The sequence below is a fragment of the Harpia harpyja genome, chromosome Z (assembly GCF_026419915.1).
Source record: "Harpia harpyja isolate bHarHar1 chromosome Z, bHarHar1 primary haplotype, whole genome shotgun sequence".
Classification (NCBI taxonomy): domain Eukaryota; kingdom Metazoa; phylum Chordata; class Aves; order Accipitriformes; family Accipitridae; genus Harpia; species Harpia harpyja.
This window is the reverse complement of record NC_068969.1, coordinates 90,022,647-90,034,382: the sequence shown is the minus strand read 5'-3', so window position 1 is coordinate 90,034,382 and position 11,736 is coordinate 90,022,647. Positions and strand designations below refer to the sequence as shown.

Here is an 11,736-nt window from a genome sequence, read left to right as displayed (position 1 = left end):
TTCTTGTGACTGAAGTTCTGCAACTCCTGAAATGACGAGGCCTTCCGTAAATACAGGTACACAGATTGAATTGACTATTGATTTACTGCATGAGGTAGAGCTTAAAGCACAGACCAAAGAATGCCTAGCTGGCTGGGGTCTGAGTTTTTCCAAGACAGGCAACAGGGAGGAGTGATGTCATTGACGGTGCTGTCTAAATTTACGTTGATTAAAAGGAGTAGGTGAAGTGACAACCGGTTCTAGGAAAACCACTATGTACTCGAGTATTACGCACGGAGCAATAGCAATATAGTGCTGTCCTATGCAGAGTGTTGTTTTTCACTCTCCTTCATCTATAAGTTTTCTTAGTAATAGAGTCCACTTCTGTATACTATGGAAGGAGAAATCTCAAATCTCTGAACTTTAAGTATCTTTTCTACAAGGCCTTGGTGTTTTGGAGGTATTTAAGTCATGTTAGGATTGGAAAAAAGGTACCACACAAAGCTGAAAGGTGGGAAATCCCATTATGAAACTGCATTAAGCAAGAGATTGTGAATTTATCTTCACTGCTGTTCTGGTCCTGAGCTGCTGGACCTGAAATCCATTAATGTTTCAGCTCTTTCCGTGTTTCTTAGTGACCAAGAAGCAGCATTTTAAAGACCTCCACCCCTCCCCAGTTTGAAGGTAGGCATGTGGATAGGTACGGTCTGATATGGGAGCCCGTGAGCTTGTTCCTAAACTGCCCACCCCAGAAACCTGCCCTGGTTCACTGAAGGGTGCCCAGGAAAGGCTAGTGGGGCTGAACGCAGTTAGGGCCACCCTCACAGTGATAGGAACCCAGGAGGAATGAGCTGACTGGGATGTTGGGGGCAGAGATCCTCTGTCACTGCAAATTTTCCCAGGGAAAAAGTTTTTTCATTGAGTCCTGATTTTTTCCCCTGATTCAATGTCTCTGGTGCGTGGTGGCCATGCCAGCACTGCCAGCGCCACACTGGGGGCCCAGGAAGCCCATGGTGGGTTGCATGGGGCTGGAATAGGGATGTGGTGGCCAAGGACCACCCACTCAGAGCCCTGAGCCAGGGCTACTCCATGCCTTGGGGTAGCCAGCAGCAGTTTTGTCTGATTTTTTTTGGAAAAAAGTGAAACGTTCCCACAATCCCCACCTTTTCCATAAACACAGCCCTGCAGGGTGGACGAGCTCACACAAGTCTGACCAGGCTGCCAAACACATCCCTCTGTTTGTAAGTCAGTCACCAAAACTGGACTCCCAAAACCCTACGGAGGGAGAGTCTGAGGCATCCTGTAGTTTTCACCCACTTCAGCTGGGGGGGGGATTAACTTCGGAGCTGCTGATTACTTAAGACACTTCGCGTGTCTTGTGACTGACTATGAGATTCAGAGCCAGAAATCAATGCTGAAGATCTCAGGCACGCAGCTGGATTAGTCAGTATTGACCATTAATTGAACATCAGAAGAGGAACAGTTTGCTCTTGTTATTGCCAGGTAGCACTCCCCCCAAAAATATGAGTTAGTCCATGTGCCTTCCTCCGAGCTGGGACACAACTCTGGTCCTCTGCTGCACTGTACTTCCTACAGCTCTCCAGGCTTACACTCCTCTTCTGGGTCACCAAAGGCCTGGAAAAAATTGATCTATATTTGTATATCCTTGCCTCCACGGGTCAGCAGGACACCTGACCAAAAACCTTGAACAGGGAAGCTGCCAGTAAGTGTACAGCTGGAATGTACTCCATGTGAAGGTGTATGCAACATTGGCAAACCAAGTTTCTGCCCATAATGTTACTTTAATAGTCCACAGTTTTACAGCAACATATGTTCAAAATTATCACTTCCAGAAAACTGCACAAGACTTAGGAAGTTTAACCAGAATGTTAAAAGAGCTCTTCAGAAAAATACAACATAATAACGTTTTGCCAACTCTTTGAATGTATTTATTTATGTTTGGATTTGTGTAAGGAATTTCCATGCTATAAATTTTTATTAAAAACATGTCATTAGAAATAAATAGGACATTTATAGTCATAAACAAACCAGTAGTTTTTACACACACTAATGTTGAGTTTCCTCTTACAAAACTGGAAGTGTATTCCACCATCTGATTTTTTAGTTTATAGCTGATATAAAAGGATAAAGTTGCTGCATAAAGTTTATACTTATTGTGGGTTTTATAAGTCCTCAGACTAGATACCCAGAGGGTTTGTGTCTGTCTTCCTAATAATATTTATATGGGAAACATAGCCTTCTGTTCTTGCTATTGATTTTGGATGAGGTAAATGAGCTTAAATACTGCAGAAAAAAAATAATGATAATAACAAAGATTAATAGATCCGTTGCTTTTTCCTGCTTGCTCATGGGAATGGCTGATTTGTATGAAAAAAGAAATATGCTTGTACCATAGAAAGACTCGATAATACCAGCTGGTTAAAGGAAAAATGCATTATTTTAATTCACCAGAACCTCATTTTCATTAGGTATGTGAAAATGTGTGACCTGGTTTCTCAGATACTAGGAAAGCAGAATTCCTCAATGCTGTTCTCTTTTCTGTTTTCTGTTTCCTGCAGATCAAGCTGATGATACTCAAACGTCACACGGTTGATGTGTTTGCCGCTGGATACCATTCGCAGCACGGTATTGTCACAGCCAATCTTCATTTGCGCTAGTTAGGGAAAAAAGATATAGAGGAGATATAAAGATACAGTTATATGAGAGAGAGGGAAAAGAGATATATAATGTTGGGAATTACAAAGCACAGATACCTACAATTTTGGAAACAAAGCATATTTGCGTGTAGTAATGACCAACCAGTGGTGGTATTGCTGACTAAATACTTTCTTTTGTACTTGTTAGTTTTACTTTACAATGGCTTCAATATTTAATCAAGTGTTGTAACCTTTACTCATGCAAATGCCACTCACTGAGACCTGCAGTCTCACCTACACATAGACATGACACAGAGGTCTGTACTTGTTTGCACTTGGGAAGGTATGCTACTGTTAGATACCATGAGCGTTGAGTAAGGGTAATGGCACCCTGTCCTTGAGATATCCAAAATTAACAATATTGAAATGTATTGAAATGAAACCCCTCATAGAGGGATGAGTGGTTTTGTGTGTAAGGAGGTTCTTCACAGTAATAAAGGCATGTGAAAGTCCCACTGTGACAAAATAGAAGGGCAGTGCCCAGCATATGGTCTCACTTTGGGGGAAATCAAGTATATCACTAACGACTTCTTTAGATGAGTCATTTGAGCGGGGGTTTGGCAAAGCCTGTTTCATTTGGGGAACTTGCAGCACCTTCCTAACTGGAAGAGAAATGTGGCCATTGGGAGAGTGGGACTGCCGAGATGGGATTTCCCTTCCTTCACACCACCAGGAAAGCACATTTTAATCTCATTGCAGTGCTCAGTATTCACTCAGCACAAGCTTTTGCCAGTTAAAGCTTTGAACAGTGCCTGGACCATTAAATCGCGGTGTGATGAAAGGCAAGGGAGACCACAGGGGTGAAATGCCTGGCACGTTCCTGCTCTCCAGCCTTGTGGAAACGCCACTTCTCCAGTGCACCTGTCCATAGTCCCAACGTACAACCCATTTGCCACAGGGGCTAGTCTGTCACATCATTGCAACACTTCATACTCTGCTGTATTGAATATTAGGGAAACTGGGAATTCATATTTTTATGGGGAGAAAGAGGTCACTGACCTGGCAATATAGTAAACAGGTTCAGAGCTCCTCCAGGCTTTAAAGCAGAGAGAGGGATCTCTGAGGCTTTTGGTGTATGTGTTACTCCTACAGCAGAAAAGGAGTCTTTGGAAACACTGAGTAAGTGAGAAAAAACTCCTTAACTGAAAATGTAACCACTATGCCTTCATTTGTTACGAATTTCCAGGCTCATTTATCTGTTGACATTCTAATAATCATGTGTGTCATAGGACAAGCATTTTAAAAATATGTAGAACTTAACCTTGTTATAATGATTACTGCAGGGGCAAGTGAAGGTGGTCATGGGTGTGCTGTATCACCCAGCCCAGCCACAGGCTCGCATAGCTTTAGCTCTCATGTTCTGCTACATGTGAAGTTCACCAGTCTAGCAGGAAATCCAGGTTTGGGGGGGCTCTGCACAACTCCCTCTGGTTAATTATTTTATCATGTGGAGGTAAGTGGAAGAAGGAGTTCTTACCAGACCCATGAAAGGAGTGACAGAGATCAGCTAGTGGAAACATCTTGGATGGGTCTAAGCCAGTTCCTCCTAGCAGCTCTACAAAATCTCCCACTCCTGCACAGCCTGCTGATGGTTTCTAAAAAGACAGAGATTAAAAGTTATTTATCATTTATCTTCAAAACGTAGCATTCTCTAGACATGATTGCAGCCAACAGTAGGTTTTAAAAGTCCTCTGTGCTCAAACCTGTGTGAAATCAGGCTGTTCTCATCCTGAGCAGTACTTCTTCAATTTGACATTAGTCAGTTAATTTCCTTAAGGGATTCCAAAGAAAGACCTAAGTAGGCTCTGTAAATTACTGACAAGTAGTTAAAGTGTTGATTCAGCTGCTTTTAGTGCAGATAAGCAATCTGATTCTGGATGCTCAGACATATAATCAAATTAATACAGGCATGGGCTGCACATGTGCCCATACTCAGCTGGCAGGCAGGAACTTAAGTTCCACTATACCATACTTATTCCTAAGCAATAAGTGTCGCTAAAATGTGCTATTCGGGCAAAGTATAATTAAAGTAGGAATTGACCAAAAGAGTAGTTTTGTATGATGACAATGGCTGTATATTAGACCCACAGTGTTCTTTTCCTGAAAATTAATGCTATTTGGAAAAACATCTTGCATGGACACCTTGTACACTTTTGGGCTGTCACCTATATGCTGCTATTTAAGTGCCTGATTTCTTTATCGTCCTCCTACTGTTGTCCCTTTTCTGCCTACTGCTGAATAAGTCCACTCACTTGCCCATCTCTCAAAGCCTGGTTTTCTCAGACACTGGCAGTCCCTGTGAAGGATCTAGGCTGCCAGTCTCAGTGGCAGCAGAAAACAAACTTTCTTGCTCCTATCCTTCAGGATATTTTGGAATTTGCACCTTCTTAGACCTCCCAGGCACAGGGTCCCACCAACAGCTCTTGTCCTCTCCTGTCTGGTCATCACCAAGCACCAAATGCTGTGGCCAAACCCCAGCCCCATGCTGTGCATCAGAGCAGATGGAGCAGAGGATGCTCAGCATGCTGAGCAGGGAATCAGTTGTGAGCATGTTTGTATTTTCTCCACGCTAATTCATCACTATCTGACCTGCATGTCCTTTCTCTGTTCAGAGTGGCTGCTGCTTTCATTAGCTTAAATACATACAGACAGCTCTCCAGGAGAGCACTCCTTTCCTTCTAATGAAATTCTTACCCTTTGTTATGGCAAGCAATATTTACATGCATTAATGGTACTTCACATAATTTGATTGCCTCTGCAACATTACAGAGACAATAACGACAGAGTCAGACCCAGGTATCATCTCTGGGGGGAAACCACAGCCCTCAGCATGCGAGCACATGGTCCAGACCACACATGCCTTAGCAGCCAGTGCCACAGGCTACCACAGCTTCACCCCTTTCCCTCTCCCATGCCCAGGAAAACTGCACATGGTAGTAATTTCTTAGGAAACAAACAACTCACCTTTAAAAAGAGGCCGTTTAGATGTCCCAGGATAAGATCAGATATTTTTATCACTACTGGGTAGATTATGGAGAAGCTGCAGTTTCTGTGCTGATGAGGAATGACCATGGTAAACCTTCCCGAGGGAGTCTGAGAAATGACATTGCAAGCTGGGGCACGGGAGAAGGTACAAGAGTTACTTGTGCAGTCATCACTGCATGTAGCAAAATTATGTACTTTCAGTACTAACAAAGAACAGATGATTTAATTACTGAGAGTTACAACCAAGTGCTGAAAAATATGCATATGGCGTTTTGTGGGGTTCTTGCATAGCATTTGTTTCCTAAAAATTCCCTGCCCATTGCTTACCAGGTGGCATGAGGTCTGGCAGAACTTGAGCATGAAGCGGTCAATGGGATAGCTAACACACCAAATCCATACATCAGGGGCTCATGTTGTCAAGGGCTCACACTGTTTGCCAGTTTGAAGGAGGCTAAATATGGATGCAGGGCTTTTGTTTAGCTTTGACTGATTACCACTTGATATTGCCAGCAAACCCCTAAGTCCTATTCTGCTCCTCTTCACCAGAGTTCCTTACCCTGCCAACCATCCCATTGAAACTAGAGCAGTTACGTGCTGATTTTGCCTTAAAGTTCAAACTTAACGGTTCAGGTAAGGGAGTAGCTTATCATCTGCATGTGCAACCCAAGGGATCCTGCATGTGGACCAGGAGACCTGCAGCTGCTTCAGCAGGCTGGTGAAGGACACAAGCCACCTCCAGCAGCTGCACACAATAATCACACCCACAGGCATGAAGCCACACCAGAGTGGAGACCCAGCTTGCAGCCTTGTGTCTGAACAACTTGGAGTAAGGACAGGGCAGACAGGCTGTCATCTTCATCCTTTGCATGGTGAGGCAGATAAATCAGACTGGCCTGAAAAATGATTGTTAAATGTCCTGTTCCCTCTTGGAAAAATGATGCAAGTGACCATTATTTGTGCCTTGCCAGCTTGCAGGCTTACAGAAATAACTTGCAAATAGATCCTTGGGATCATATATCACTCGTAACTATCACATAACTATTCAATATACTGGTTTTGCTGTTGAATTTTTTCAAATATTTTTTCCTCATTATTCACCCAGATCGAGAAAACACTAAGGTTAAACTCTCTAAATTAATACTATTTATTCTAGCCAAATGTGTTGGAACATGACAATATTAGATTGGAAGAGATCTTCTTTGAAAGAAAGAGCCTTCTGGTCCTGAATATTGAAGCCATGCCTAAGTTCTCTCTTACATTTCACTTTTTTTTTCTTGAGACACACACTGAACCTGAGTCAAATCCTCCACTGGCATTACTGGAGCTGTGTCAGTGCAGATAATGCCAGCGGGAGAATTTGATGCAAACCACACGTACATTTTACTTCCTGCCCCAAATGCAAGCCCATTTGATGATATGAAACACAGACTTACGAAAGAGGTTGGCGTTTTTCTTGACTGTGACAGTAAAACCATTGCCTGGCTGGTGAATCCTGAAGAAGATCATCGCCACATTCTGCGATGACCTGATGCTCCTCTGAATATTGCCACTTTCACAAAAGTCTACGTATCTTTGGGAAGTGGGGAGGGGATGGTCCAAGGAACTGGGAAATTTCTCTCCTTTGAGTATCCAGCCATCAAATACCTACAGGGGTTCAATAATTGAAAACAAGGCTTTTCCTGATTGCTCTGTTAGCAGAGAACAGAAACATGAAATATTACAGACACTGTTTTATTTTGATACCAGATGGCTTGTTCAAAGCCACCAACTAAAACCAAAAATTCTTTGTATTTATCAGTTTCTTATCATTTAACTAATTACTCAAGGTTCAATCTGCATTTAGGAAAGGGATACATACAAATTTTAATGTTGTCTTTATTTCCTTCAGGTGACAATTTTCATGAACTTTTTTGAGAGAAGGAGCTCTTTTTGCTCCAGCATCATCACATTTGCATCAATTTTTTTATTTCTTTCTATTGCAATTTCGTTGTTACTAAGAGAAGTTTTTGACTAGCTTGATTTGGAAGCCACATGAAACATAAGTCACCCTCTCAAATTCTGGGCCTTAAGTCCATTGATCTGGCCTGTAGTTTTCCACCATCCATGTTTTGCAGCTTGTCATTAATGGGCCCAGAGGCCTTCCAGAGGTATTGGAATACAATAAAGCTTCAGGGAGGAATTATTGGCAGAGGTATTGCTCTCTCCTGCATCTATTCTTTCAGCTCATCCTAACTACCAGAAAGCAGAACAAATGCTGCCTACTTGGCTGGACCTTAAGCAACAACCTCTACAAATCTTTCCTTCACAATAAAAATAGCAACAATTTGCCCTCGATGTCTTCAGGGAAATGTGCCAGAAATATGTCAGAACTAGAAATCCGTATTAACTCCAGCATAGCTGCGCAGTTGCTGCCTTGCTGTTTCAGTTCCCTCCTAGCTGCTCTCACAGGGTAATTCCTTCTGTGCTCTAGTCAATGCTTTGAAAATCCAAGGACTGGATCCTGCCATCACTTCAGTGAGTAATCCTAATGTGAGTATGTGTGGGTCTTCCTCATGGAAAAGCTGCAAGATCAGTCTCTGGATTTGCCAGAACTGTAAGTTTTCTGAAGTAATGAGACGTGGTGCTCAAATTACACCAGGGAAAAGCTGCCTGCATAAATACAATCATATAATGCAGAAACTGGGGGCACCATGATCAAAGGAAGGAAATCTCTATACCTCTATAAAGCCTCAAAGATCTCTTGGCATTTTTCTAGCCTCCGTAAGTGGCTGTAAGTCTAGGTACAAAATCCTTGGACATACAAGAGGCTGAAATCAGCTCCTTGTAGCAACGTGGGGAGAGATCCCAGCCGGGGGTATGGGATGGAGGGACAAGTTTCCCCAGGCTAAAGCGAGATGGGGGCTAGCATCTCTCCCAGAGAGACAAGGAAAGGGCTGAAGGGCAGCTTTCCCCCTCCTCCTCCCTGGAGCTCAGCTTGCTGCTGGTCGGGGGAGGGGGGTGTCTGTGCTGTGCACTGCCACTGCAGCACAGAAGGCAGAGCGCAAAGTGAGAGGAGCAGTCAGGGACCATCAAGGCTCCCCTTGTCTCCCGAACTGAGCTCAGGTCTTTGTCAACGCTCCTGCCTGCCAGCAAAATGAGCTGGTAAAGTTTTTTGACACTGGAATATAAATGCCTCCGAGTCACGAACCTCTTTCTGTTCAGAGCCAACATCCTGTAAAGCTCTAGCAGGGCCATTTGAAAGAAAGCCTGCAATGATCCATTCATTAATAAGGTGATGCTAAGTGACCTGAGAGCAGAGGTCCTGGAGCAGCAACAGCCATTCAGAGAGCTGTATCATTATCTGCAGGGCTCGTGTGATTCATGGTGCAATAAGAAAACCCTCCTAACAGGGCTGAGTGGCTCAGGTTGTACTGACCAAACTTTTCAGTCAGTCTCCCAGGTATGGACAGTCAGTAGATGTGCCCCTGGAAAAGTTCAGAAGAGACAGTGCTGCATTTTGGAGACGGATCCTCAGCCTGCATCTGACTTTGCTTTAGGGGTGTGGTGATGGGGGGTGATGTACCCGAAGTGCCACAGGGAGGAGGAACAGCTGTCCCAGAGATGGCTGCTTTGTGAAAGCCTGTTCTGCACAAAAAACCACACACACACTCGTGCGCACACGTTCGCCTGCCCCTTCCACACGCACCAAATGTCTCACACATCAGATGAGAGCAGGGAAGGGGAAGTGCAGCAGGACTTGCCAGCTTCCTACCTTCAAGAAATCCCCCCCTTGGCAGTCAATGTTTACAAAGTCATAGTCTATCATGATGAGCTCCTCGGGCTCCCCGATGAAGAAGGTCGCGCAGTGCAGCTGTGGTTGGTCTGCAGTGAAGGTGAACTGCCCCTCTATACTCAGCATGTCGATGCACCCTGCAGAAACAGAGACATGGGGCTGCTGCCTCAGCCTGCTGGGGAGGGAGTGCCAGCTCCTGCAGTGCCAGGAAGGGGGGAGCGAGGAGAGACCCCCACACTGAGACCTGGCTGGTGGTGAGGAGAAGGAGACCCAGCTTGAAGCAATTACGAGCCTGCTGAGCATCAGAGTATGAACAGTAACTTGCAGGTGTGAGGACAAGTGTGTGATGGGGGGTGCAGGGGGAGATGACAAGTCAAAGCATTTCTGGGCAGAAAACTCTGTGTGTGTATGTGCACAAGTGCACAAACACCCCATTCCTTCAGATTTCTTTCTAATCACAGCTTTTCCACCTGCCCCAACCCCTGGAGATGTCACCCTGCCCAGGCACATGGGTGGACAATCCTCATCCTTCTCCCATTATTAGGGACCCTCAACTCTGAGCCCCAACCTCTTTTCAGAGGTTTGATCCCTCTGCTACAACCACAGTTTTTCTGAGATTTTAACACTTTGTCCTTCTTCTCCCCCACCTTGCAAAAAACACCTGCAGCTCTGTCACTCTGAAATAGCCCCTTTCACCTCCTTAAGCCCAAAGCTCCCCCCAGGACTCTCCCACCCACTGATGGTCCCCACCAGATCACCAAAGAAACTCACGGAGTGACCGCCGGTAGATCTGCCCCGCAGACAGCTCTCGCTTCAGATCTTCACTGAGGAGTAGGAAGGGCTCATCTTCACCGGCATCCCTCACCTGGTGAAGGAAAGAGGGCAAGAAGAGGCTGGGACAAAGTGAAATACAGCCCCCTCCCTGCACCTCTGAAGAACAGGCACCAGCAGATTAAATCCCTCCTCCAGAAACAGTGCAGCTGTGGAAGAGCTCAGTCAGAAAGCTGCCAACCTGCAGTAGAGGGGAACAAACCTGGCACTGAAGAGGTGAGCCCAGCAGCACAGTGCACAGCTAATCTATTAAATCCTCAGCAAAAATGCAAGTTTGAGAAAAGGGAGGATAAACAAATGGGAAGGGGATGGGGACGGAACTGTTGCATTAATGTTACCCAGGTGTAGGTTTAATGCGGGAGGAGTGGGAATAGGAGGGGAGGGAGGAAAAAGCATGATGCTCAAAAGCTGGGTGTACAAGTTAGAAGACAGTAGCTAAAAGTACAGCGAGGCTCTTTAGTCATCAGCCCCATTGCTCACCTCTAGGTATCTGGTTTCCCCCCTGGAGGCTGCCAGGAAGATGAGAACGAAGTGGCACTGAAACTGGAAAGCAGACGGCATGCTGACACCTCCTCTGGCAGCCCTCCCTCTCTCGCCGTGGCCAAGTTTTTCCCGGTCTGTGCCGGTAGGCAGGAGCTGCTGGGGTATCTTGGAGAGACTCTTTTTATAGAGCTGTTGGGAGGGGAGGCACTTGGTCCCTGTACTGATAGGGTAACCCATGGTAACTGAATTCCTCTCACAGTGACACAGTACGTGGGCATGACGAAGGTCCAAATCACAGCCACAAATTTTCAAGCCGGTCGAACTCCCTTCGCTGGCAGATGTCTTTTCTACTTATCTGTCTGGCGGAGCTGAAAAGCTCTGGGGAGGAGAGCCCATCCCTGTGCAGCCGGGGCACTCACACGGTGTGTTTATTTCCAGTTACTCCAAAGCAAGGAACGAGGAGCATCCCTCCCTCCTCCTCTTCTCCTGCTTTCCAGTCCCAGGGCATTTCAGACCCGCAGGGCTCCCTGCCTCCCTCCTGCCACTCTGTGACATGCAGCTCTCTGCAGCCCCTGTGCCAGGTGCTTCCCACCAGCTGGGCCTGGTGGGTACCCAACATCCCAGTCAGGCTTGCAGCCTGGGGCCAGCATCCCCCCGGGGCTGAGGGACCCGCTGGCTTCCAGGTCCTGCAGCTGGGGCACCAGGGCTGTGTAGCAGGTACACAGGCAAAACCAGACAGTTCTCCCTGCCAGACACAGCTTCTGTAAAGAAATTAGGAAAACTTGGGGTTCCCAAGGGTGTATTCCCCACAGAACAGCTGATACTGTTCCAGCCCTGATCATCAAGGGACACCTGAGAAAGACCTTCAAAAGATGAACCTGGGAATGAAAATCCACAACTCTGCAGAGTACTAAAAATCAGGAACTCAGCAGAGATATTAGTTTTAGGGTATATTCTTGTTTTCCCCTG

The 11,736-nt window shown here is 45.6% G+C and overlaps 1 protein-coding gene across 1 annotated transcript; it reads right to left on the bottom strand.

Moving 5' to 3' along the window:
• Positions 1-1,761: 1,761 nt before the first annotated feature.
• Positions 1,762-10,939, bottom strand: CRHBP (corticotropin releasing hormone binding protein). Its single transcript, XM_052777502.1, has 7 exons — positions 10,765-10,939; positions 10,225-10,318; positions 9,433-9,590; positions 7,115-7,325; positions 5,661-5,809; positions 4,174-4,291; positions 1,762-2,653 (listed from the first exon to the last, which is right to left on the bottom strand). The coding sequence occupies exons 1-7, from the start codon at positions 10,843-10,845 to the stop codon at positions 2,496-2,498; spliced, it is 969 nt and encodes a 322-aa protein (XP_052633462.1). The 5' UTR covers positions 10,846-10,939; the 3' UTR covers positions 1,762-2,495.
• Positions 10,940-11,736: the final 797 nt, after the last annotated feature.